Source organism: Cygnus atratus, chromosome 9 (genome assembly GCF_013377495.2).
Source record: "Cygnus atratus isolate AKBS03 ecotype Queensland, Australia chromosome 9, CAtr_DNAZoo_HiC_assembly, whole genome shotgun sequence".
Lineage (NCBI taxonomy): Eukaryota > Metazoa > Chordata > Aves > Anseriformes > Anatidae > Cygnus > Cygnus atratus.
In genome coordinates, this window is record NC_066370.1 from 9457226 (window position 1) to 9484887 (window position 27662).

A 27662-nucleotide genomic window follows, 5' to 3' on the forward strand; every position below is an offset into this window, starting at 1 on the left:
ACTGAATTCTCTCTGCATACTTGGGAGAACTCACCGCTCTTGGTCCTTCTCTTTAGCAAACAGCATCTCTACATTTCCAACATTCAAAATAACAAAGGTGCTCAGTACCACTAATGTCCTTCCTCCCCTCTTCGAAGAAAGAAGCTTTTCAGCATCCCACCCACTTACTAAAACCCCTGACAACATTCCCTGTCAGCAAGCCACCAAAACGTCAATCATTTTCCAGAGTTTCAGATAGTCTCTGCTCACTTACCCCTTTGACAAGGTTTTGGCTGCCTCCTCAGTCATCTGCCTCTCCATACCACCCAGCCCTGGTGTTTACTGGCTGATAACCCACTTTCATACCATACTGACCCAATCGCCACACACCTCCCCCTGTCTGTCACCCTGTCCTCCTCCTCTGTAAGTGGCAAAGCAGGCTCCTGCGCCCACCTTCACGCTGACAAGACCCCACATTTCCCCATCAGTGGTCTGGTCTTTCTGACCTCCCAGTCCAGGGCTGGACTGAAAGTCTAATCTGAACCCTCAGTTCCCTCACAGACATTTCCAGCTGTTTTTCTCTCCCGTTCTGCCTCTAAACAACTTAGGGACTGAGCTCTTCTAGTGTGCTAGGTCGAGATCTAGTTCATGTAAGCCGAGGGAGTTTTTCTGAATGTATAGTCATGTGCTGGCTAGAAGCTATCCTGATATATTGTTTGGCAAATGCAATATAAAAACGATAAAAGCAAAACCATTTTACATATACAGACTGACGCAGGGATTTTATGTTGTTGCATAAATTACATTAGTACGTACAGAATAGAGCATGTTTATTTATGCAACGGGGAGAAAGTGAATGTGAGGAATAGCCGAGCATTTTCTGACTGTTAACTCCTCAATCGCAGTGTGGTGCAGATGACGTTTTTTGCTGGGGGTTACTAACGCGCAGGGAAGAGCTGCACCCAACATGTCCATGAGCACACAAACCGATCCGCGGGTGTAACCGCACTGTGGAGCTCAAGAGGATTTATCCCTGAGGCAGAAAAACAATTACCTGAACGAAGACAGAGACAGATCATTGAGTACTGAGATACTTACTGCCTAAACGAGAAAATATATCCTCATGGAAGTAGCGACGCTAAGGAAAAGGAGACGGGGGAAATGACCGAGCGGGTGCAAAACCCTGCGGGAAGACACGAGGAGGATAATGGTCAATCCTGGGGGGTTAACCAGGGGTGCAGCTCCGGCAGGAGGGATTAGGCTGAGTTTCTGAGTTACATTCCTTCCTCCATCTCGGGGTTTCATTCCCGGAGAAGAAATGCACCATATGCACCAGCTCTGGAAGCAGTTCAGGAAAGCCCCCCTCGCCCACCCCCTCATTTCCCTCGAAGCCGCCGCCAGGCGCACATAGGCGGAGAGGCGCAGGGGCTTGGGGGAGAGAGAGGTCAGTGCCAGGCAGGGCCCCCTCGGGTGCGGGGTGGTCGCGCTTGGAGGAGAGGGGCTGGGGCAGGGGGTCTGAGGGGTCTGTGGGGTGTGTGGGGTGTGTGGGGTCTGTGGGGTGTGGGGGTGCCTGCCGGGGAGGGAGGGAGGGATGGAGAAGGGGCTTCCCTGCTTCTGAGGAAGGAGCCTCTCTGCAGGAGAGCGGGGGGGGGATGGAGGTAGGGGTGCCTGCGAAGGTGGGGGGTCCCCGGGGCAGGGACTGTTGCCTTTTGGGGGGGCCCTCGGGGAGGAGGCAGTCAGCCTCCCGGCGGAGGAGGGACCTGCGCGGGAGCAGAGCTGGGGGCCGGGGCCGGGGAGGTCTCTGCGGGCAGGGGGCCGGGCGCCTCGGGGCGGCTGGGCACGGGGGGCTGCGGGCGGCTCTGAGGGGCAGTGCGCGGGGGGGGGGCAGCGCGGGGGCTCTGGGGGCGGCTTCGAAAGCGTTTTGGAGGCTCCGGGAGGGTCCGCAGGGGGTGCGCTGAGGTACGCGGGGGGCTGCGGGGATCGGGCGGTATCTCTGAGGGGCTCCGGAGGGGCCGCAGGGGGCTCTGAGGGAGCCGGGTGTGGGGAACCCGACGGGCTCCGCAGGGGCGAGGGGAGCCCTGAGGGGTCTCGGCAGGGACCCGGGGAATGCTGAGGGGGCTCTGCGAGGCTTTGGCGGGGCTCGGGAGGGATTTGGGAACGCGGAGAGCGGCCGCGAGAGGCTGGGGGGGCTCTGGAGGGGCTTGGGGAAGCCCGACGGGGGGCTCCGAGGGGAGGCTGGGGGGAGAACGGGGCGGGGGGCCTGAGGGGATTTTGGAGAGGGAGCCTCTGGGGACGCCCGGGGGTAGGCTCTAAGGGGGTCTGAAGGGATGGGGGGCAGGCTCCGAGGGGATTTCGGGGGGCTCCGAGGGGATTTGGGGGAAGAGCCCCGGGGAACGCTTGGGGGGGGGCTCTGAGGAGAGGCTCCGAGGGCTCTCCGCGGGGGCAGCTGAGGGGGTCAGAGGAGAGGCTGCGCGGGGGCTCGGGCGCTGAGAGGCCGCCGGGGGGCTGCGGGGGCGCCCCGGGGGCGGCCGCAGCTCCCCTCTCCGTGCCGCGCAGGCTGCTGCCTTCCTACCCCCGTTACCGTGGCAACCGCCCGGGCTCCCCCAGCCCCGCGCCGCCGCCGCCGGAGCCGCTCGGCAGCCGCCTGCCGCCGTCGGCCATGGAGCTGCTGGCCGCGGCGCTCAGCGCCGCCTGCGCCCTCGACCAGGACGACTCCGGCAGGTGAGCGAGGGGAGGGAGGCGGGGAGAGAGGGCACGGCGGGGGGCGCGGAGGGGCCGCCCCCCCCCTCCAGCCGCCCCGCCTGAGGCTGCCCCGCGTCCCACAGGGAGCCCCCCGCGGCCGCTGAGGAGAGCCCCGCCGCCGCCGCCCAGGTGCCGCCGCCCGCCCACCCCATGACGGCCGACTCGTGGAGGAACCTGATCGAGCACATCGGTAAGGAGCCGTCGAGTGGCCGGGCCGCCCGCCCCCCAAAAAAACCCAACCCCCGCGGCTGCCGCCGGGCCCGAACCCCAGCGAGGAGCAGAGCGGCCCGTGAGGGCGAGGCGGGTCCCGGGCTGGCCGCAGCCGTGCCATGTTGTGTAGCTTTCGGTCCGCTCCTCAGCGAGGATGGCTTTCTGTCATTATGAAGCGCTCAGTCATCGAGGCTACGGCCGACCTGCTGCTAAAAACTGGTTTTGAGTGCCTGAAAAGGTGTAAAAGGCAGTCACTGGGTTTTGGCACCCCTGCAGTGGCTACGCTGAGGGACCCGGACTGCCCGCGCTGCGTTCAGCGCCTGCTCGCCATGGTCACACACTGGCAGCCGAGTGCATTATTTTTCCAAGCTGAGTTTCTTGTGGTCTCTTTGCAAAGGCAGAGTTGAGGTTATCTGGGCAGGCTGTGGAGGAAAGGATTGCCGTGCTTTCTCTTTTGTGGTATTTTTGTTGTGTGCAACCAGAATCCTTTTTATGGTATGCGGAGAGGACCTTCGCTGCTTGTTTCTTGGTTTCCCACATTGGAGTTGTGATATTGCCCAGAGAGATTTGGGCAACTGCAAAATTAGCCCCATCCCGAAGCAGTTTTTGTGTTGGGAACGTAGAAGCTTCCTTTTTAAACAGTTCAGTTTAATTTCTGGAAATGATAGCGCAAGATCCTTGAATGTAGCGAGCAGGGACGTAGCGCTTCGCATGGCAAAATCTGATAGATATTCTCATGAGCAGCAATTCTCATCTCCCCGGTGGGAGAGAGGAGGCTTCTTGCGCTGTCACTGGGAGAGGAAAGCGGCTGCAGTTTGCTGTCAGCTTGTGGTGGCAAGGCTGATTCTTGGAGCACCGCTGGGACAGGGACAGGGCCCTGCAGGAGGCTGCTGTTAGAGAGACCCGCAGCAGCCTGCCAGGGGCTGTCAGGCAAGGCAGATGAGTGCTGGACTTTGTGGAAGAGAGCGGTGACCAATCTGGCTGTATGTTGCCAGACGTGTTACTTACTTTTGGCTGCATAGGTACTAATCTCCTAAGGCAAATGTGCCAGTATGTCCTCATTTTACTGAGACTGTGCTGCCAAGAGGCATGATAAAATACTAAAGCCAGCAGGACTTCAAAGCAACCTGGTTGCGATATTCTTATATATTTTTGTGCTGTATATCAGAGGGATGCTATGTGATAGCACTACACGCATCTGTTCAATTGCAAATAGGTCTTTTGTGCCTTGATGGAAGGAGACAGGGTTTTGACAGCCAGAGATGTTACCCTAATCTTCAGGAAAGAGGTCATTTTAAGTGGCTGGAGTACACTCGCTCCCTTTCTTTCCTCCTGCCTTCGAGGCACTAATGGACTTTTTGCCTGAAACTGGAGCAGAGAATTTCAGAAAAAATGTCTCTGGACCTCCTGAGATTTTACATATCTTTAAATGTAATAGCGTTTACTTTAAGATCACTCTCTAAGGCGAGCATTTTCCCCAATTAGTAACGAGTTTTGCAATTCCCCTCCCAGTTTGCAAGGGATCCAGGAAGGGAGACTGACAGCAAATGAAATAGAATAAACATGAAGGGAAAAGTCTAATATAATACTTAGAAACTATGTAAACATCCCTTACGAAGAACAGTTTCATAAGCTTAAGCACTTAAAGTCAACAGGCAGCACCAAACCCATGCTCTGAGCACATGGCTAGCCTTTAACCAAGTGACAGTAGTGATGGCTGGGACGTTAAGCAACAGACAGAGCTCTTACAGGTCTCTGACATTCTATACTTGCTCACTTACTAAACATAGGCATTTACTAAATTATCATATGTTCAGTGTTGTGTTCAACTACTGTTCTCAGCTTCTTTCTGCATACTCAGTCCGTTGGTTCCCAAATTTATCGCTCTCCTTTCAACATGTCAAGATCCCGTTCCCTCACCTTGTGTCTGTTATACTGCCTGTCCTGTGCCGTAACCACCTCCTGCTCCACTGAGAGCAGGCTTTTGCTTGGTTTCTCCAGGTCTCTCTGAAAATGTTGCAGGTAAAATCCGCTAAGCCTTTTCTTTCCCAGTCATAACCTCCTTGCCAACATATAGATAGATGTACCTTTCACACCAAGACTGCAAGGAAATCTTACGTCCTTGCTAGCGCAACCCTCTCTGTTTCCTCCTACCCTTATTCTACCTAAACCTGTCTTTTGTCTTTCTGCTGATATCACCTTTCTGTTTCTTCCTAATAGTGCTGTCTGTGGAAGACCTTCAGCCAGTCTCTCCTCAGCTCCCTCCTTAAAATGTGTTACCTTGGTGGCATTTCCAAACGAGTTCTGGCGGGCAGATGCCTTTAGTCAGTCAAGTCTCCCCGTGTCTGTACTCGCATCGCCTGCAGCTGAAGGCTCTGTAGGTCTCTCTGTTTGATGGGTCAGACGGGGAACCTGGAAACAAAATCAAGTTTCATTGTCTGGACATTATTTCTTTAAAAGCAAGGGAAGAAAATGTCTCAAGGATCTTTTGTAAAGGGCTGCTCTCCGGATCTGCACAAGGGAGACTAAATCACCCTCACACAAATACAAAATGTCCTTAATTGCCTCTGACTTGCAGGACAGACCCACAAGCGCAACGATCAGATACTGCAAATGTAATTATCTCCGGTATGAGTAAAATAGATAGATCGTGCTCCAGTTTCTCAGCACATTTTCCCTTGAGCCACGCACTGGCCATACTGCTTCAGGGTGTTGTTTCCCAGCCTGGCCTACTCTGGTGTGCAGGTCGGTAGGGCAGCAGGTACCCAGTGCCCTACTGCACCAGAGCCTTTGAGCACTGGCTGAACTTACAGAGCAGCGCTTCTGAAAGCTGCTCTGATTCAGCAGGCTCTCCGCTCTATTCCTCAAGGAGCCTTTCCAGCCTGCCACATGCTCAGCACCCTCACTGGTGCTGATTAACAGACAGAAATGCTTAGGAAAGCCATATAAGCCTAGTTGACGCAGAGAGAAATTATATAAGTAGCAGCAGGATGCAAAACTTCAGGGGAAGTCTCCTCTCTTCAGTTATCATGTAGGAAGCTAGCAGAAGACTGTACGGTTTCCTAGGCACAGCTACCCTTACTGCTATTTTAATCCAGCGTTGAGCGTCTTCCCAGGGAGAACAGATAACAGGATATACTCACAGACTGCAGTTCTGCTGTCCTCGTGCCTGCACTTTTCCCCCAGCATATTTCTAGAAGAGTTTTAGCAGTGACTGGTACAGAGCCTCGTGAAAACTGGTCCAGAGATTTATTAGGCAGTGACAGCTACAGTTCTGCCCTCCCTAGACAAACTCCTGACCCAGTTGTCTCTCACCTTATTACACGTGGAATCTGCTTTGAGATCCAGTATCATGACTACATGTGACCAGATGGATTTTAATCCCTAATGATTCAGACAAAATAAATTACATTTTTTGTATTATTATTATTTTTAATATCAAGGACTTTTATCTTTATTCATTTTACATTTCTGAGATTCAGATATAAACCAAGGGAGATGATCCAAAATGTATTTCATCAACTTCGGTAAGTGAGAAGATTGACTCAGACTAGGCTCTTGCTCTCCTGTCTTCTCATATCTTCTAAATAACATTTTATATTCGAACAATTAACATTCTGGGCCCTACAGATGGCTTAGAAAGAGATATGGAACAAGTGCCTCCTGCACTTATCTCCTGCCTTAGGAGAGAGGCAGGACCTTCTATAGATGGCCAAGGAACTTCAGGATTCCTACCTGTTTGGTGCTGTCAGTTGAAATCAGGAATTGGGGCAAATTCTGTGCAATTTCACCTGCTGCTGAAGTTAGTAACTGAAATGCGGAAGACACCTCGTGTGATCGATGTGCAGCAAGATGGTGCGAAGTCATAGCCTTTTCTGTGGTGCTGTGGCATTCAGGCAACTTTGAAGCATTAAATTAATATCTTCAATCGTCATAGAAACTGAGAATTAAAAGAGAAAGAAATTTAGCAACATGTCCAATGCTAACCACAAAGTCAATACCAAAACAAACAAGTAACAGTCCCCATGATTCCCTTGTGTAATGCCTTCACTACATGCAGCAGCCCAGCATTTCCTCCTTAAGGATTTTCACAGCCATCAAATTGATCCTTTAAAGTAGTTTCAGTGCATGCAGCGTTACTTTTCAACACAACACACCTTTCAATTTATACAGCTTGTATCATAATATTACAGAGAATATCAAGGTCTTAAAGAAACATTTAAAAGCCTGGCAAGTAACCAGATGGATTCATACGACTTACTACATGTTTTGTGATAGCAGATAATCGTTAGCAACACTGTAGATGTAGAAATGGCCTTCCATTTAGGGTTGCCAGTCCTGTTTGAAATAGAAACGCCATACATGGCTTTTCTGAGGTGAACTAATGCCAAACAAATACCCGTTCCCACCATACGCTGCTACTCTTTTGTTCACTGTAACCTCTTGAGACTTGTTACATTGCCTCCTAGGGCTCCTGTATCAAGAATATCGAGATAAATCTACACGCCAGGAGATCGAAACCAGACGACTGCAGGATTCACAGACAGACCCTGAGGAGAGTTCACCCGGTGAGGAAACCCCGTCTGAAACAGAACCTACAAGTACGACCGAGAGCAAAGCTGCACCACAAATCAATTTGCTGAGGAACTCCAACTCCAGGTTCAACTTATGGCAGGATCTTCCGGAGATCCGGAGCAGCGGGGTCCTTAGCATCCTCCAGCCAGATGAGATCAAGCTGCAGGAGGTAAAATGGGGGAAGGTGGAATGTTTCTTAACTGGGTTGCTGCTTAAAAGAGTGAGAGTCAGGTTGTCAAGATTTAAAAACAGCTTCATAGCAGTCACAGATGAGCCTTGTTTTGCTAAATACTTTTCCATGTCACACTGGTCAGCACCACTCACTTTTTTGAAGCTACAGGGTGTTGTCCTATATGCTGTTGCTGCTGGATATTTATTTAGCAAAAGAGAAATTCTTTTCCCTTTTCTGCATCAGTGCTAGGAGCCATTTACAAAGGAAGGGAGAGATAACGAAGGGGTTCTTGCAGTAAAGCTTTTGGTCCCTAATGCACATTAATCCACCAAAAATCTTAGAAGAGTTCAAAAGTTACCTGTAATCTGTTTTAAATATGATGGCATTAAAGGAAAGGGAAGTGATGGAGATTGATAAGCTTCCTGATTTTTAAATGCCGTTACTTGGAGTCCTGTGCAAAACAGTCAAAAATATTGACAGACGATTTTGCATTTCAGCCATGCAGCACAGTAGCATCTCTGTCTGAGAGTCGTACACCGTTAATGTACAGGGCTGCATTGACCAGGAGCAGAGTAGGTGGGGGTAGCTGCCGCAGTTAATGAAAACATCAGTCACACAACAGTTTACAACTGGTTGCTATTTCAGATAGCGTGGGGAGCATGAGTGCTCTTTGGCAGTGCATAGCACCGGATCCGTAGCCTGCAGTGGAGATGAACAAACCTTGTTTAGGGTGGTGTGTGTTGTGATGTGAGCGAGGGACCTTCACAGGCTTGGCCCCGTGAATCCGTCTGTGCCAGGACGGCTCGTGGTGAGGACGCCCTACCTTTGTATCCCTTCTGTCCTGGCACGTGAAGTGATTTTGAACTCAAAATGCTGAAGAACATCTCAGGGTGTGAGGAGTTCTCCCTGAGCTTACTTGTGTTTGCCTAGTCAAGATTTATGAATTGCTTGTGTGTACAAGTCCCACCCTGGTCCTGGCCAAGGCTGTAGCTTCGCTGTTTCCCTGGAAGGGCTGGTCTCTCACATCTCAGGGGCACGAGGGGCACGGCTTCAGCTACACCCTCGGTGGGAGAGACCTGTATTTGTACAGGGTAGCTTAGGCTGACAGCACAGACTGCTAGTGTGTCAGGGTTACAGCTGAAGGTGACTGAAATGATTTGTTGCTTTTCCATGTTCTTCTGCATTGGTTATTTCCATATCAGATTTGTTCTGTTTACCTGGAAAAACACAGTACTTCTGACTGCCAGCATTACAAACACAATCTGGCATCTGAAAAACTACAAGCTCTTCTTTTTCTGCTTCAAAATGAGGAGTCACTTACAGAGAAACATCAGCATAGAAGTTTGCATCATAGATTTCAAAAGCTGCCATTTCTCTGGAGTTATGTTCATTACCTGTAGGTGTTCTACAGAAAAATATCTGCTAGACCCCAGCATTACGGGTGCTGAATTTTCGTCTTTCGGCTTAAATAACAACAGAAATAAAGCAGATGGAGGCGGGACAGCGCTGCCTTAAAGAAGTGCTGCGCTCTCCCTTCTTGTTACTTTATCGGAGCTAAAATTTCCTTCCTGTTTGTTCTGGATTAGTACAGTGAGAGATTATAAAACTGCCGAAAGCCAGGAAGCTGTGAAATTGGCTGAACATCGAACAGATAGAGTGGAGAATTTGCTTTGTGAGGAGAGTCAAGCACAGGAAACGAGGAGTGCTGGAGAAATCACTGAGGCGATTAGAGAGATGATGTTGAATTCAGCAAGTAGTGGTTGCCGCTGCAGAGCTGAATTTGAGAGAACTGTTCTCACACGTGAATTGGGAACGGCAGCTGTATAGGAGGGCTTCAGTGAATGGGAAGTGTTCAGCTTCCTGAAGGAGTATTGGAAGAATCTACCTGAAGCAGAGGACAGCAGAAAATCTGGAGTAAATGTCTTAAGTGCAAAATTGTACCTTTCTGACCTGTTTTATTTTCAAAGCTGTGTTAAACACAGTGACTAGAAGTGCTTGCAGCTCTTCAGCCGGGAAAAGTTAGAACAAGAGTATTAGTCAGACCGCAGGGAGGAACATGAGTACACGAATGGAAAGGAAGTCAAAGCCAAAACCCGTGTTTACAGCTGAGGAAGGGAACACCACCACAGCTGGGATGGTGCAGGGCTTAAGCAGTCAGAGATAAAGTTGTTCACCTGCAGCAATCTGCAAAATGAAAGAGGCAACAGTGAGAAAGGTGACACCTGCCAAGAGGAGGAATCTGGTCTTCAGTATTGGTGATGGTGGAAAATAACCAAGCAGGTCATCAACACGAGATAAAAACCAAGACATTTGTTTTTCAAGCATCAAAACAAGAAACTTGACTGGAAGAGCAATGGATGTTTAAAAAGTCTCCTGAAAGGCAATTTGTTATAGTCCCCACTGGAATGAGTGACCCAGAAAATGAAGTTTCAGGGAGGAAAAAAAAAAAAACAAACCACCCACCTCCTCTCAGCAATTTCAGAAAAAAAAATTGCAGCATGGGCCATTAGCCCTGGGAACTCAAACAGAATTCAGACAGCAATGGCTTCAGCCACATCAGCTTTTTTAATTTAAAGCTAATGTCAGAGTAACAAAATATAAAACAACAACTGGAACTGTCACGAAAATGTAGGCAAAAATGTAGAAAAAGGAAGAACAAAAGAAAAAACAAAGAACATGTTACAGACTGCAGGGGTCAGGGAAATACACAAATTATGTGCTACTAGAATAATTATCAGACTAAATCATTCATAGGGTAGCTTAATTATCCAGACATCTGTTGAGCATCAAACACAGCAAAACATGAATCATCAAGGACTTTCTTATAAGTACGTAGAAAATTTAGTGATGAAAAAAGCAGACCAAGCCAAAAGAAGTGCTGACATGGAGTCAGTGCGAAGGAAGTGACAGGCAACACGTATGTAACAGGAGGAACAAGTGACTGGAGAGAAAACACCCTGTGTATTATGTGTCATGTAGGCTAAAACAAATTATGTCGCAGAGGTACTAGGCTTTGAAAAGGTAGCGATCCGGAGGTAAGAAGGAACAGCATTTAGCCTGTGAAATGTTTTAGCACAAACCTTAAATTCCATTATTGGCGTTGTCTTTTTGTGGAGTGGCTCGGTTTACTCCTCCTTCCAAGTCCATATCTCTACCTTTCAGTTTGTTGTTGTTTGACTTAACTACATTGTTTATTCATTTTGTCCTCTTCTACTTGCTACACGTGACTCACCTTCTGTGTGTTAGGAGATTCCAAGCTGAGTGGAGTTGGCCAGAACAACTGACAGATTAAAAAAAACAACAGCAATAACAAAAAACATTGAGTATGAGTAACGTATCCTCATAACTTGAACGGAACCATTGTTGCTGAGATGGTTTGATAAACCATAGGCTTTGATAAACTTTCTCTAGGGATTATTTGGATCCTGGTCACTTTGGTGTTAGAAAAATTGGCAGGTAGGCAGACTAATCTGCACCTGCATGACACAGTGTGAATCTGGATCAGAGGGCACCTGCTGTGAAAATCTTTGCTTAAGCAAAAGAGGGTCTCGAACCCGGTGCATGCAGCAGTGATGTGGCCTCTGTGGAAGAACGTTTGACAGGGAGGCAGTCTTTCTCTTGTTCCATTTCCACAAAAATGTCCAGAGAACATTTAATTTCTTTTCCTTCTTTGAGCAAGCCTTAGCTTTTGAACATCTAAATTTGCTCTAAAACTGAGCTACCCTCCTCCAGAGGGCTCTTGTGCTGTCCTTACTGCACTTTTGGCAGGTGGATGTCATACGCGCCCTGTGAAGATGACCAGGTCTGAGAGCTGGTCACAGCCAATACCGTGGCATCAGCTCAAAACAAGATCCCTCCTAGGCTGGGTCAGGATCCCCCCATATTCGCTGGTGGTTTACAGGAGGATCCGAGCTACTGGGAACAGATATTTTCAATCTATGCAATAAAACATCGTATTGTCTCAGACGGGATTTAGCCTTAGGGTTACTTACTCCTGTCTTTGGTGACTCTTAATTTTTTTTTCCTTTTTTAATCTTCTTTCTCCTTTTTACTTTTGCTTCACTTCTCTTTCCTTTCTTAGTCTCTCTGCCAAAATCTAAGCAATGAAAACAATTAGTACAGCTCTTATGCAAGTGGTAGATTTCATGAAGTTAATGACCCAGAGGACTCAGGAAACTCTTGGTCATGTTTCCAAGAGACAGTTTCAGACTGTTTATAGACTCGGGGGGACAGTATTACATCAGTTGACATTGAGTTCACATTTTCTCTAGATATTTCTGCAGCTCTGAAGCCAGAAGTTCTCGCTCTTTTATCTAGTGTCGCAGAGTTCAGCTGCTCTCAGAAATCGCATCCTTACATCACAGTTCAGATGTTTGCAGTTCGTTTGTACCATTCAGATGGGAAAGAGCAGTCTGGGCTCTTTAGAGTAGGCGTTGGGGTACTTTGGGTCTGCAGGGGACCAGCTAGGTCTCCAAAGTCACTTGAGAAACTTGTGCCTTGCACATGCTGTAGTGAACACTCAGAGAAGCTTGTCCTGACCAGCAGAGATAACGTTTCCTTCCCTGGCATCTCCTTTAAGTCAGAACCCCATGATATTTTCACTATGGTTTTCAATATTGCTTGAAACTTGCACTTCCTTAGTGCCCCCCGCCCCCCCACACCGTGGTGGGCAGCAAACACACAAATTAATTTCTCCAAACATAGGCAGTGGGAACTTCTGTGTCTGCATGTTAGGAAGCAAGCTTATAGATTAGACAAGTTGTCAGAGGGTTTAAAGACCTTAATGACATGGCAGATCTTAACCTTGACTCTCACGGTCATCCTGCAAAGACCCAGTAGAAAATAAAGTCCTGGCCTGGAGTATCTGGAAAGCTGCAGAGTGAAATGACTGGTAGTACCAGTCCTCAGGGTACTGGCAAGGAATAAGCTATCCCTACACATCCCATCTTGTTCTTTGTTGCATCTTTACCTGTTCTTCTCCTCTCAGTTATTAAAACAAGCTACTGTAAGAAGTGTATTTTGGAGACCTAGCCAGTCATCCATTTTCTTACTGGGAACCTGTTCTTGAAGAAAATAAACATCCTTTTATTCCTTAAACACCAGCTGTTCCACATGCACTAAGTGCTTTCATTTCCACCTGTACCCTTTGCTTTGTCTCCCTTCAGGGGCTGTATGAGCACAGCCTCCTCCAGCGCAGGACAGGACCACCTGCTTAGAGGCCCATCTGACTTTTCGCCCACTTATTTCTTTTGATGTTAACCCTACAAAGAATGGAAATGTCAATTCAACTGATACTTCAGCAGTTCTGGATTTGATAACAATCCCTCCCCGCTGTGCCCATCCTCCCAGCTCTTGCCCTGCAGCAGCATCAGGAATATTATCCAGGTCTCTGTACCTTGGGTCCTCCTGTAATGCACAGCAACATCTCCAGGAAAAGCCCAAAAACTGATCAGCGGAGAGTTGCATTTCTTTAAAAAGAGAAACAAAACAAATCAGTCCACAAGACAGACCCCCTGCTAATCTGAAAGATACTTTTCCATATGTGCAGCAAAAAATAAAAAATACTGCACATACCTGCTGCTCTTTCGTTGCTTTAACAACTCTGGCTGGGCCCATGGAGGCTCTCAGGGCTGGTGGCACTCAGGGAGTCACACCGCCAGAGCAGCTTTAGGGGCAAGAAAGTGAGACTTTTGCTACCAAAAGGTCCTTTTTCATTAACAGCAGCACGGCCCAGCCCCAGGACACGCCTTCATCAAGAGATGCCTGAATGAGCTAATGATTTTCTGCCATGTCAAAGCCTTTGCAAGAATCTTAAATTAATCTTACTTAAACGAATGGATTTGGTATTTGTGTCAATAACCACTTGCTTTATCTACCTCTGCACGCAGCCTGGAGTGTAATTACTCTGTGTAGCAATAGTGCACTGTCCCTCTGGCACCTGCTATAGACAAGGCTTTGCATCCTCACCTCATTAAGATGTATCTCTGAAACAAGCCATCGGATTGTCCTTCTGCTTCCCCAGACCACATCCCTGGCCTGAGGAAGCTGGGCTTTGCGCCATGACTTCGCTTTTAACAGGAAAAGCAAGTGCTGAAATTCAGAGATTGTTTATAACTTACAGTAACAGTTAGGGACTGCTGTGCCTTGTCCCGGTCCTCGGTGAAGTGGGTCAGAAAAGTGTATGGCTGGGCTTGGCCAGGGAGCCTCACCTGGGCTTTCCTTAGGTTCAGGGAACACGCAGGGCTTTGCAGCACCATAGCTGTGCGTTCGTATCAGCCGTGCCCCAAGGAGCACGTGTCGCACGCTGGGACCGCAGGGTGCTGGTGTGCAGCCAACCCCTACCCCACGGCTTTTCTAATACGGGCATAGGTGGTGCAACGAGACCCTGCTGGGAGCACAACAAGCCACAGCAAGCCAGTGCTGCATGATCAGCATGGGGCTGGAGGGGGTGTGCAGACTGCCAAAGGGAACTCCCCATAGGGGAGAGGAATGTGCAGGATGGTGACAGGGGGTGCAGGGGACTTGGCACCCTCAGGTCAAACTACCTGAGTGATGCTGGGGAGGGTGTAGGAAGTGCTTTTATGTGAGCACGTGCACAACATGGGACTGCTCATCTGAGAGACAGAGAATTCTGCTGGGAAGGTGCAGTGGAAGGAAATGTGGTCAAACAGCTTAGGGGAGAGGAGAGGGAGATGGGGAAGATTTCCTATCCTATGTGACACACGGGAAATACCCCTGCACATTTACCTCTCCCTGCACGCGGGGTCTGGAGGGTGGGGGCAATGTCCATGACTCCATGCAGCACAGATGTTCCCATTAATGCTGCATGCACCTCCCTATGAAAGTAGAAGGTACCTGCTGATGACCGCCTTTGGGATTCTCCCCCAGGCGATGTTTGAGCTGGTTACTTCCGAAGCCTCGTATTACAAGAGTCTGAATCTGCTGGTGTCTCACTTCATGGAGAACGAACGCCTGAAAAAGATCTTACACCAGTCTGAGGCACACATCCTCTTCTCCAATGTCCTGGACGTCATGGCTGTCAGTGAGCGGTAAGACACCTGCCACTGGATTTTTGGCTAGCTGAACGGCATCTCTTCAGCTAAATTTGTTTGGAGAGCAGACTGAGCAGTCTGCTACCCAGCCTTTTCAAAAAGCTTGCGGACACGTTAATTGCTTTCAGCCCAAGGGGCAGAAACTGGGAATTACGTTGAACGTGCAGGTCATAATGAGTGCTGGTTTTCTTATCTAGCTTCCTGTTGGACCTTGAGCAACGCGTGGAGGAGAATATTGTGATCTCGGATGTGTGCGATATCGTCTACCAGCACACCGTTAATCACTTCTCTGTGTACATCACCTACGTCTCCAACCAGACCTACCAGGAGAGAGCTTACAAGCAGCTTCTGTGAGTTCCAGTGCTTGATGCTGTATTACTTCCCAAAATCGCATAGGCCATTGATTTAGCAATAATTTCAATATTGCTAAATAGTACAGAAACAGGATTTCCCACTGCACTGATTTTACTCTGCATTTATAAAAAAGGAAACATAATTAAAAGGCTAATTTATGGTAAGGGTGGGGTGAGAGAGTAGGCAAGGAGCATACCAAATGAATTCAGAGCTAGCAGTTCCCAGCTGTGGGAAATGCTTTCAGTGGACATGAGAACACATGCTTGTGAAATGCATGCATTTTTAAACTGCAAGTAGAGACAAGAGATCGAAAGGCTGAGAATATGATGCAGCTCTCTGAAGGCAAGAACAGCCACTGCTTTTCCTGAGCTTCTCAGCAAGGCTGAACCTTCCCGAAGTTGAGATTTTTTTTTTTTCAAAAGAACAAAACTTTCTTAAAAGGAAAAAAAAAAGGCATTTTCATCACATTCTGGTGTTACAAATACAGGCACGATGCCTGAGGATATAATCCAAGATATTTTTGCATTATTTTTCAAGTTCAGCTAGTTTTTTGGTCCGGTAGGAATTCTACCATCTCAAAACGAAGAGTGCCCTACAGGCTTGTCTTCGAGCAGGAGGATTAATTTTTTTCTTCAGTTACAATGGCCTGGATTCCTTCAGGACAGCCCGTTGAACATGCTGCACTATATTTCCTCCCCATAGCAGCAGCTGGTTTGGGGGAGTGTAATGAGCCCTAATCCTTTCCTTTCTCTGATCTCCAGCTTTTGAGGCAAAAAAAAACACCATTCCAAGCAGCCTCTGCTGAGCTTGGCCAACTGTTCTCTCTAAAAGGAGGGTACTGCAGGGTTTCCTTGAGTCAGAGGTGAGCAATATAAACAGTGTGTCCAGAGTCATTAGCTAACTACTCAGAAGCGAACCAGCAGTAGGCTGGATTACTTGAGCTTGAAAAGGACCTATTTGAGTTGGAAGTATTCCTAGATATGGATTGAGAGGGCAGTATTTTTTTCATCTGAGAGAGAATATGGAGGACGTTGAAAAGAACAGAATCTCTTCCTCAGGCTCCAAGCTAGCCCAAGAATTTCACAGCACTTGGCTGAACTTGAAGCCTCTGGTGTTTCACAGCTGCCCCCACTTCAGCTATGTTTCTCAAACACGCTCAGGTCCGTTCTGCTGTGGCTCTGGCAAGTGACACGGTGACACAAGTACCTGCTGCAGCAGGAGAAGCACTTAAAGCAGCTTCTCTTGGAGTGCTGCGAGTCACAGGTAGTGAAGACAGGTTCTGCATGGTTAGCAATGTCTTCACATCCATGCTGGTTTCGCTAGCCAGGGCTCCGGAAGTCTTCCACGTGGCTGGTCCTCACAATCACCAGGAGGTGCTGGCTTTGACTGCAGCAGCTGGGGCTTGTGAAACTGCTCAGCGCAGCCGTGTCTGTGGCTCAGCAACGCCTGGGAATGGCCTGGGGGATGGCCTGTGCTCTTCTCAGGCCAGATAACGATTTCCATCCTCCTGCTAAGCAGCCAGGAGTAGCCAAGTTTTGTGGCTTGTCTTGTTCTTATGACTGTGTGAATTTCACCTTGTCACAGAGATCCAACTGTGTAAAAATATATAATTATGCCTGTGACTCATCTACTTGGACACACACCCCATTCACACACACCTACGCACACAGCGTATGCTGCTAAGCTAGATGTGCTACACATGTGAACATGCTACCATGGCTTGTACATTAAAAGACTATTTTTTCCATCCTCCAACTCTATAAATAGCTCTGGATTCAAACCAAAATACACCTAGAAGCATTTGGTTCCTCCTCCCTTCCTTTCTGTTCCTGGGAGAAGCGAGGCAGATGCTGTCTGTGGGACTGGGCTGCTTTTGGGTCACCACCCACACACCAAAGTCACATGCAGGGTGGCACTCTCTCGGTCTCTCTCTCCTTCCCCCCTCAGCCAGGACAAGCCAGCTTTCCGGGAAGTGATCTCACAGCTGGAGCTGGATCCCAAGTGCAAAGGCCTGTCCTTTTCTTCCTTCCTGATTTTGCCATTTCAAAGGATCACGCGGCTCAAGCTACTCGTGCAGGTAGAGTTTTGCTCTTCTGTGTTGTCCAAAGGTCTTCTGCATCACTCCTGGAGTTCTCCTGTCCAACGGTTCACAATGAGGCTTACAAACAGCCAAGATCAGCCCTAGAGCTGGGTGAAGTTTTTCCACAGAATAGGACGTTGTCAACTATGGGAAAGTTTTCAGTCACGGAGAGAACATCTCCAACCTGATGTTGAATTTGCCTTGTAGTTTTTACTAAATAAGAGTTGAGGAGGAGCTTTACTGTAGAGCTGCTAGAAGGGGTAGCAGTGGTACGATAAGCCAACTGCCTAATGGTTAGGCTGCTCATGTACAGGTGCACAGTGTAAAACAGCTCCAAAATTGTGTGTAATACCCAAATCATGGTGGCTTGGGCCAGAGTGCGGCAGCTGTGCTTTGCCAGCATGTCTGAACATTGCACTAGAGGACATGCTTCTAGGGATGAGGAGGCAGCTCAGTCCCAAAAGATCTTATCCAATTTGGATTAGCAAACACTACCTGCTAATGCCAGCTTTATCTATTTTTTTTTTTAATAAAATGGGGGTCTGCCTGCTATACTTCTTTTAGATATTCAGTAGTAGTCAGATGGGAACAAGCTTTAATGAAAAACAGGAGCTAAGAGGTGGGAGTCCCTGTACTCAATCATCCACCCTGTAATTAGGCCAATGGCCAGAAATAACTCCAGGTATAGCAAAGACCTTTCTGTGCTGTCAGATTGGAAAGTTAACACAGCCTTTGCTCCCCTACAGAATATTTTGAAGAAAGTAGAAGAGAAGTCTGAGAGGGAAACCACTGCGCTGGATGCACATAAGGAGCTAGAAACAGTAAGTTTGAATGAACTATATCTGAAGGCCATTAAGATGGAACAAGTATGCCCAGTTTCTCCCCAGAAGAGACCTACAAACTGCATTCATTCACTCCTGGAGCTTCCTTTTAAATCCCGACACTATGTTTCAAGAGGTTTTTTTTTTTTTTTTTAAAGTCTTCCTTGCTCTCAAAGATGAACCAATCCAGCAGCTATTTAATGTCAGTCAGGGAAAAATCCCTTACTAACAACAGATGCATGTGTTTCCTCTCTAGGAAGGGCTGAGACAATGCTTTCCCTTGGGGTTTTCAAGAATACAAGGTGTTTTTGCAGATGCCTGAGGGTGATGGATCCTACTGAGAGATGTGTTTAGCTGCAACAGGCAGTCGAGTATGACTGTATCAGGTTTCCTCCAATGCAGCACATCTCTTCCTCTGACCTAGAATAAGTTTCTCAATGAAGTGAACATACCTGCTTTTATCCCTTTTAACTGATGATGGTACAAGCCCTGGTGTTCAGGTGGAATTCAGTTGTGCTTGTTACTGTGGTGCACAAAGTGCTGGACAGGCATTGTTTTGCACCAGGGCTGTTCCTGACATGGTCATACCGGGTGACCCCCCTTTGGTTGACACATTTGAAAGGTCTGGAATGCCATCTGGAGTTGCTGGCAGCTACGTGGCTGGAACAGGGCACTACAGGGACCAAGGTGTTTGAATCCCCTTCTCTTAATGACCTTCAGAAGCCTGGAGTATCTCTTGAATCCTGCAATTCAGAATAAGCATTTCAAGTTGAAAATTGTGCTCGAGCATCAGCCTGAGGATATGGTTGCAGCTTATGACTGAAATACTAAAACAAAATGACTGTTGGATTTACCCTAAACTAGCATATGAAATCTACACTTGGGAGATTGCTAGGGATAAAAACAGAGGCCTTAATGACAAAAGAATATTCTGTGTTACTTCATATTTGCATGATGATGATGCATCTGCCAGCCTATTTTGTTTTTTCCATTGGTTAAAAGTTTGAGGGAGGCTGTTACTGTAGCATGCAGATGACAAGCACTGCTGTTGCAAAAATGCTCATTTTGTAGTTGATTTCCTAACTCCCTTCTTATGGTTACTTACCTGAAAATGTTTAAGTTTAGATGCCTAGCATCCAGCTGGATGCAGGCATTACAACAGAGGCCAGCTGGTGCTTAATTTTCACTGCAAGTATCTTACTGGATAGGTAGGAGCAGCTCGTGGTTTCAGTTGCTGATGTTCTGGTGGATTTTCAGTAACAGAAGCAGTGCACAAAGTGGAGCATGTTCTCCAACATAATTTTTGTACCTAACCAGTTCTCAAGAGAGTTGCTCCTTATGAAAGAAGCAGTAGCATCTAGGTTAAGGTCCCTGTAACAGGGTAGTGCCTGCACATTGTCTGTGCTTTTTCTGTCAAAAGTTTGTACTTGGACCCAGATGGACCACAAGGAACATCTCTTTCGTGGGACGTTCCATCATAGCCTTGGCAGCTGGTGCTGCTTGGCAGAACCACAGCATTTCTGCCTTTGAAATGAAGATCTTTGGTTCGCTCTCTTCTTGAAGATAATACTGTGCATGTACCTTTTTTTTTTTTTTTTTTTCAAATGCTGGAGATGGAGAAGAGATGCATGGCGTGTCAGAATCTGGTAAACGAGTTGTTCCCTTTGCTGCACAGCCAGGACTGATGCTTAGCACTGTCTTATTCAGTACCCAAAGGCAGCCATCTAACATGTCTTGACATTCAGCTTCTGGCTATAACGTCTTCTGGGTGCTGGTTTTTTTTCTTTTGTTTTGTTCTCCTCCCCTTTTTCATGTGAATACAGTGTTGATGGAAGAGCCTGGTTTGTTCAGTTCCTGTTACAGCAAGGCACTTACCCTGTCAAGGTCAGGCCTTTCCATGCTTTACAGCACTTACCTGTTCAGGCCATTGGAAACAAATCTTCCTATTCTTTCTCCAGGTGGTGAAAGCGTGTAATGAAGGTGTCAGGAAGATGAGCCGAACAGAGCAGATGATCAGCATCCAGAAGAAACTGGAATTTAAGATCAAGGTATAAGCATGAGTTGGTAACAACCCTCTGCAGACAGTGAACCAGCAGCATCCAGGTGTTGCATGCGCATACCCAGCAGCAGTAACCCAGTTGCACTCCCTGCAGTGACATTCAGTTGTGGCAGTGCACTGCCTGTCCACGCTGCCCTGCTTGAAACTTCGAAGGAGAAGTGCTGCCACGGGCACTGCACCCACATGGGCACTAGGACGGTGCCTGTGGTCTCTGTGCACTGCGCTGCAGCAGCCGGGGCAGTGCTAGAGGCAGCGTGTCGCACGTGTACGGGGCTGTGATGCACTGGCAGCTATATTTTACATTACAGGTGACATTAAAGGAAGATTAAATCTACAAAGAAAAACACTTCAAAGCTGGAAAATACCAAAATGAAGGCTGTCCCCCCATATTTAATTCATCCATGTCTTCGTGCACTATGCCTCTAATCACCTGTTGATCTGTTCTGGATCCACTCAGGGAATGACTGAATATTTAGGGACTTCTGACCAGATCTTACTTAATACATGCCAAGAAACTCCAGTGCTAAGTATAAAGTCACTGGTTCTTTTCATGAGTGCTGTGAAAGCGCTCCTCAGATCTGTGTGCTTCACTAACTTTAAGGAACATACATAGTTTCCCAGCAACCTTTATACATACCTGAGCAACTGAAGAAAAATTAAAAAAAATAAAAATTGAGACCATTTGTTTGGAAGGCCACACTTGGCACCCCAAAAATTTGATTTTCCAAACCCCAAAACCAGGGGGTCTAGGCAAGACCACAGTCCTCAGGCCAGCTTTGGGTTGCAGTAGCCACAAGACTGCCTTCATCACTTGCACAGCTGAGGCTGCAGTGGCAGGCTGGAGCAGGTCACCCTGGGCACTGACACGGGCAGGGCTCCTCTGGTGAAAATAATGCAGGGGCACAGAAAGAAAGACTGCACCACAGGGCATGTGACAAACGTGGGAGGGAGAGATGGTGGAAAGGGTAGCAGTTATGGTGATATTTTCAAGTATTTCAGTCATTTGACCAAAAATGTAGTGTCCTAATATAAGAAGTGCTTTGTTCTGGGCTTCTGTTTTTAAAATAATATTTTGTAAAACTCTAGCATAAATGCTGTAGTGGCTGCTCCTGGCTGGGACAGAGCCGTCCCCTGAGAACTTGTTTAACCTGCTTTTTTCACAGCCAAAATGCCAACTACATGTTTTTGAAAGCCAGTCTCTCTGGCTTGGTGATGAGACACGGGATGCTCCAGCGACTGGATCAGGCTGTGCAGGGCGTAGCCTGGTGTTTAAATCCAGCACTGGGCACTCGAGCACTGCTGCCCTGGACTGTTTGTTCGTTCTTGGGCCCCTGCTTGTGTCCCTGTCTGAGCTCTGTTACTCTCTGTGCTGGGCTGTGGTGTGGCTGTAAGAGCACACTGCGCTCTCTGTGCAGCTCTCCATCCATCCTCTGCGGCGGGAGACGTTGTGATGGGAGCTCACTTGAAATTCCTTCTTCGTGGCCTGTTGCTTTCAGCCTCTGAACTGCAAAAGCCCATGGATTTGTTGCCCTTCTCACTGTTGCTGTCTTTTTCTAACTTCTAGTCTGTGCCCATCATCTCTCACTCCCGCTGGCTGCTGAAACAGGGGGAACTGCAGCAAATGAATGGTCCGAAGACATCGCGAACGCTTCGTACCAAGAAGCTCTTCAGAGAAATCTACTTGTTCCTTTTCAATGATCTGCTGGTAATTTGCCGGCAAATTCCTGGGTAAGTGGAAAATTCAGGATGCATACAGGCACTTTAAGCCCTTTGTAAGCGCAGGTGGGGAGCACTGGCTGTTCGTGGGTGGTGCAGCTCGCCAGCTGAAACTTGATGGCAAACAGGACTTTCTGTCAGATTTGTGCAGATTTCAGGGCAGGTCTCCCAGCAGGAGAAGCAAACGCGTATCCACCAGTTTCTGCAGAGTGGCACTGAGTTACATCAGCTGGCAGGCTGATCCAGGAGGCCTGTCTTCCTGTCAAGAAGTGCTTTTTTGACTCATCGCTGCCTGAGGAACAGCTCAGATTTAGTCAGTTAAGTTTCTAAGAAAGGAGTCTAGAAAATTTGAGCAGTGGGGAGGGGTATAAATTTAGGCCTGAGGCTAGCGGTTATATTTGACGTGGTATAACCTGCCTCAGGAAGAGGGGAATGTCATCGTGCTTAGGACTGTGTTTTGTGAAGCTAGAGACCAGTGAAATACAGCAGCACAAACAGACGGGTCCCAGAGAACAGCGCGTTCTTTGTAGCACTAACTAGACTCACCGGTAGGGAGCATCTCGCCAGTCCAACATTTCTAATAAACATGTCGCCGCAGTGTCTGTATGCCTGGAAATATTTTGCTTCTGCGGCAGCTCGCATCCAGAAAACACAGAGGCATTTTACAAATAGGAATGAATTGAGCCTCACAGTCCCCTTTGAGGGAGCACCATCTGTGTTTTGTACACGAGTTGCACAGAGCAAGCAACTTGTTTTCGGCCACGCGGGATGCCTAAGGCTGAGCAAGGAGAGGGTCTGTTGCTTTGCGGTGAGGTTTCGCAGCCACCCGCTCATCCCTTCCCACAGCAGGGCATCTTTTCTCCTCCTTCCATACAGAGGTTCTTGGTCTGGCCCCAGTACAGTTCTGGGTGGATGAAGACAAACTGTTGTGCCATACCTGCAGGTTTTCCTCATCTTCTCTTTAACCCCTCTCAGGGACAAGTACCAAGTGTTTGACTCGGCGCCACGGGGGCTTCTTCGGGTGGAGGAATTAGAAGACCAGGGGCAGAGTTTGGCCAACGTCTTCATCCTGAGGCTGCTCGAGAATGCAGACGACCGGGAGGCCAGCTACATGCTGAAGGCATCATCCCAGTGAGTACAACGCAGTCACCCCCCAGCACGCAGCATTGCTCCCTCCTTACTCCCAGGCAGGGGCAGCAGCACGCAGGCACGGGGAGAAGCCCTCAGGACTTACCGGGGTCAAGCAGCCAGAGATCCCACTGCTCAGCTGGCCTTAGGCCATCGTGGCTGACCCTACAAATTGTTCTCCCATGGCCACCTTCAGTCTCTCTTCCTGAAAGGCATTAGGGAAGCAGGCAGGTTTCTCTCCTGTATGGTGGATGTGTAGCACCCATGGTGGAAGACAGACAGGCACTTTGTGTCCTGGGGCAGAGTTCAGAAATCAGTCCTGGCCCAGGAGCCCACCTGATGTACAGCCTGCAGCGTACGCAGTAAAACAAACAGGATGTGTCCTGCACACGCTGCCAGCGGCTCAGCCACCGAGACAGAAGCCGTGCCTGACCAGGCCTGCGAAGCAAAGTGACTCCTCGTCGTAGGCAAATAGGAGAAGACAAGGCCTCTTCCTCAGTGCCTCCCACAGCCGATCCTGACCTTGCAGCAGCCCTCTGCTGCTCAGGGCCTCCTTGTCTCCCTGGATATAGCTTATTTGGCTCATGGATTTTTCACTGCAGGCTCCAACAAGCTCAGACCGGGCAAATGATTCAGCTGCACTAACACAGGCAGGATTGTTTTGGAGCTCAGTGCCTGACCTTCTCATTGACCCAAGACTCACCAGACCCACGTTTTTCCAGGCACAGATTCTGTGCTGTTAAAGGTGCCATACAGGCAGACGTACCACCAGTTAAGCAGCTACTGGAGACTGTGCACCCCTCAGCTTGATGTTGCTTCGCTGTTCAACAGTGTTTGACATCCATATCTGCAGCACCAGGATGAGGAAGACAAGCCCCTGGCACAGCAAGCACCTGCACCTTCCCCCCAGCTATGTGACTGCAGCTTTCCTGTGCTGAAAATAGAGATGTCAGTCACATCGTGCAGGGCAAACGCACAGCTGACGTCTGTGAGCCTGAGCTGTGCAGAGAATGATAAACCAGGCCAGGGTTTGCCTCAGCCTGGGGATTTAATTGCGTTTCTGTGTTTGTGTCCTGCTCTGTCTTTGAGCCACTGTGAGCGTGAGAGCCTTCCCAAGGCGTGCCCACAGGTCTGGTGGCCTGAGGGGCGTTGTGGTGCCTGCCGGAGGCTGCTGTTCTGGAGCTGCAGGAGAGGTCTGGACAGTGCCAGCCACGGACCAGAAAAGCGAAGAATTAGAAGAGGGAAGCGGATGCCAAACAGCAACTGCTGCATGTACTTGACAGATCTCACAGCATTTCCCAGCTCCGAACCCACACAGCAGCGACAATCTGCTCAGTGGCAGCTTGCAGCTAGCGCCCCGGCTGGGCTCTGCCAGCACCAGCAGCTGCTCTGAGTTTGGGCACAGCTGGGCACAGGGGCGGTCCTGGCGCACAGGCGGGCCCCTCACTGGCTGAGAGAAGGCAGGGCGCTGCAGGGAGGATCCAAAGAGCCCTGCAAGGAACAGGCGGGCAGCCAGCACCACAGCGAGACTCGTGAGCTAATCTCTGTGCCAGCCCCTCAGAGCACAGGGTCCCCATCCCGTGCATCTTCCCCCTGCGGGGCTGTGCTCGACCTGCAGCTGGATTCACTGGCCCCAGGCATTGCACTTTGCTGCCAGCTCTGCAGGTCCATCTGTCAGCACATTTCCTTCTCAGCTCCCTTTTAGCCGCTCCTCCCAGAGGAGGCTCCAGTGGCTTTAGGTGTGCATCAAATTCAGGTTTAAAAGCTACCATCCGAGGAGGGAGAAAGTCCTGGCTCCCTCGGGGCTGGGAGCACAGCTGCTCCTTCAGCCAGAAGCTGCAGCACGTGAAGAGAAAAGGAGGGGATGCCAAGGCAGGGGCTTCTCGAGCACGTGTGAAATCTTCATCCTCCTGCTGCAGCTCCAGGCCTCGCCTTTAGTAACCGTGTGCTGGAGCTGACAGTGTGCTCACGTGGCTTTCGTCTCAGCCGCTGCCAAGCGAGCCATACCTGGGTAGGCCACAGCGTTCCTCTGCAAACTGCTCAGCAATACCCTTCAAGTGTTCCTGCACAGCAGCCGTGGGAATAGATGTTCCTCTGACTGTGTTTCACCAGGGAAAACCGCTCCTGTTGACCTCGCTGGGCCAGGAGCTGCTGTTCCTGGGCAGAGCTCGAAGGAGGCCAAGCTCCCTCCTGCTGCCACTGGCTCGCTGCAGCCACACTGCTCGCAGGGATGGCCAGCACCAGGGCCCAGAGGCCAGCCGGGCTTGTGGGGCAGGGCTGGGGCTTGGTGCCTTGGGGCACTGTCACCCGTGGGACATCCCAGCTGGTGTGTGCCAGAGGGAGGCTCAGCACCACCAGTGAGTCCAGAACCCCAGGGAGACAGGCAGGAAAGGGCCGTGAGAGAAGGAATCAGGAGCTCGGGGCTGGGCGGGTAGGAGAGGTGGTGTCTCTAGGACTCTCCTGTATTCACAGCCTTGGCTTATTTCCCCAATGCAGGAGCGAGATGAAGCGCTGGATGATTTCGCTGGCCCCAAACCGAAGAACCAAGTTTGTTTCCTTTACATCCAGGCTTGTTGGTAAGAGACACTGCACAGCAGCCAGGAGCTCTTCACCCCTATCCCAGGGCCCCTTCATCTGCCTTGATCTCCCCATCCTGCCCCAAGGCCTTAGGGCCCTGTGGGAGCCTCTCCCTGGGCTCCCCTTGCGTTTGCACCACTGATACCCACTTGTCAAGGCCTGGCCCTGACCTTGTTCCCCTCCAGCTTGGGCTGGGCAGCACCAGCACTCCCCATCCCGCCTGCACTACTCAGGCCATGCAGTGCAGGCTTGCACCCCAGGCCCTTCCTCACAGAAACGCTCCCCAGTGCATGCCCTCCACAGGGTTTCTCACTAGATCAGGGGGGACATTCACGGAGGTCGCGGTGTTACACCCCCCGAGCTGCTGTCCTGCAGCAGTCTGTGTCCTGGCCTGTCCCTCACTCTCACCCTGTCCCCTGGCAGACTGCCCGCAGATCCAGTGCGTGCACCCCTACGTGGCCCAGCAGCCGGATGAGCTGTCCTTAGAGTTGGCCGACGTCCTCAACATCCTGGACAAGACGGACGATGGTAGGGGGGGTACGGGGGTACAGGGAACGGGTGTCTGCGGAGGGGTGGGCTTTGCCCTCGGCTGAGCGGACAGGACGGGGGATCTGGGTGGGAAGAGGCAGTGCCAGCCTCGCAGCCAAGGGAGCTTGCAGCAGAACGAGGGCATTACTGCTGCCTCTTAATGCTCAGCAAACCTCGGCTGCCCTGGGCCGTGGCAGGGCTGGCACAGCCACCCAAAGTGTGACCCGGAGTCGTGCCTACCTTGATGATGCTTTGCAGCCTGGTCCATATCTCTGCCTGGCCCACACTTGTAGCTGAGGAGCTCGCTGGGTCTCTGCTGGGACCCCTCCTGTGGTGTCAGGGACAGCAGAGGGTGCTCAGTGGAAGCACTGCCTGCCTTCTGCTGGCTGCCCTTTAGCCAGTTGTCCAAACACAGCACTGCTCGGGCAAGCGGGCCTCCTTGACTAGACTTACAAACTGGACAGCCTCCAGCACAGCCAGCCTCCGAGGAGCTAATGGCAGCTTCCAGACAGCACTGCCAGCTCCACGGCTCTTCCCAGAACGGCAGCCCCAGCACAGGAGCAGCGGCCAGGCCTTCCTGATGTGTGCCTGTCTCTGTCTCTGCTCAGGCTGGATCTTTGGGGAGCGTCTTCACGATCAGGAGAGGGGCTGGTTCCCCAGTTCTATGGGGGAGGAGATCCTGAACCCCAAAATCCGAGCCCAGAACTTGAAGGAGTGTTTCCGGGTGCACAAGTCGGACGACAGTCAGCGGAGGAAACTGGGCAGCAGGAACCGCCAATGACCGCTGGCAGACCCGAGCGGCTGGAGCGCAGCTGGGAGGGGGCAAAGGACAGAGGCTGCCGTCTGGGAGGGGACAGTGGTGCAGGACCTGGCGCGCCAGACCAAGCACACACACCCCTGGATAAATGGGCCACAGTCGCTGGGCTGCCCGCCACGCTTTCTGCAGCGCTGATCCTTCCCTGGAGCCCAGTGCTTCCAACTGGCTGACAGAACACCTTTCCAAAGAGCATGAGCCCAAACTGACGCAACACGAGGTGCCAGCCAGCTGAGCAGCGAGGGAACCAGGGGCTGAGGGGGGTTCCGCCTTGACCCCCCAATTCCCTGCACATGTTCCAGCTGGAGCTGGCTCAGGCTGCCTGGGAAGGGCACATAGAGCAGACAGAACGCAGCAATTAGCACCACCCATTTGAGCACTTCCAGCTCATCACTACCTTCTGAGTTAGAGGCTTTCCTAAAGCTGCCTCTTACAGGCATGGAAGCTGAAGCAGAGGAGCTGTCTCTCATCCTCTCACACAGCCCGTTAGCACCAGGGCTGGGAAGAGCCCCAGGAATCCCATTTCCCCAGCGGCTTCACAGCAGCACCTTCCCCCGGCAGACCCTCGATCCACTTCCAGATGCTGTGAACACAGCCCCGTTCCACCAGCAGCCTGACCTCAAATGCCCCGACCCACGCCCCTGCCACCTGAAGGCCTCGGAACACACCTGGGTCCTGCTCCACAGCTCATTTCTCTTCTACAGCTGGCAGCCCCTCCGCAGCGCTGCTGCAGAAGCCAGCACCGGCGCCTTCACCGGCTGAGCCGGTGCTCACAGGAGGCCAGCGCCTGCATACGGTCTGCGCTGCCCAGCGCCGCCCCACCACGTGCTGCAGGGCTCCGGGAGCACCAGCAGA

At 50.2% G+C, this 27662-nt stretch overlaps 2 protein-coding genes across 6 annotated transcripts in view; one reads left to right on the forward strand and one right to left on the reverse strand.

Moving 5' to 3' along the window:
* The window catches only part of NEU2 (neuraminidase 2), a 38822-nt gene extending 35717 nt beyond the window's left edge, over window positions 1–3105 (reverse strand). For 2 of the 5 annotated variants that reach the window (XM_035545019.2, XM_035545021.2), the window contains exons 1-2: window positions 2988–3105; window positions 1078–1162 (exon numbers count right to left, since the gene is read on the reverse strand). The gene's annotated coding sequence lies outside the window, so the exon portion shown is untranslated. Of the gene's footprint in view, window positions 1–253; window positions 317–1077; window positions 1163–2987 lie in introns of those variants that run through there. The other 3 variants (XM_035545015.2, XM_035545026.2, XM_035545016.2) reach the window with 3 other exon arrangements.
* An 11435-nt stretch (window positions 3106–14540) lies between these two features.
* Window positions 14541–27301, forward strand: NGEF (neuronal guanine nucleotide exchange factor). Its single transcript, XM_035545029.2, has 10 exons — window positions 14541–14727; window positions 14928–15080; window positions 17032–17161; window positions 17911–17985; window positions 19944–20033; window positions 21609–21772; window positions 22736–22891; window positions 25385–25464; window positions 25889–25993; window positions 26602–27301. Exons 1-10 carry the CDS (start codon window positions 14570–14572, stop codon window positions 26772–26774), a joined length of 1284 nt encoding a protein of 427 aa, XP_035400922.1. The 5' UTR covers window positions 14541–14569; the 3' UTR covers window positions 26775–27301.
* The last annotated feature ends 361 nt before the right edge of the window (window positions 27302–27662 follow it).

Coding starts and splice junctions, on each gene's coding strand:
- NGEF (XM_035545029.2), top strand. CDS start 14,570: ATGTTTGAGCTGGTTACTTCCGAAGCCTCGTATTACAAGAGTCTGAAT. Junction 14,728..14,927: donor GTCATGGCTGTCAGTGAGCG/GTAAGACACCTG, acceptor TTTCTTATCTAG/CTTCCTGTTGGACCTTGAGC. Junction 21,773..22,735: donor ATTTGCCGGCAAATTCCTGG/GTAAGTGGAAAA, acceptor AACCCCTCTCAG/GGACAAGTACCAAGTGTTTG.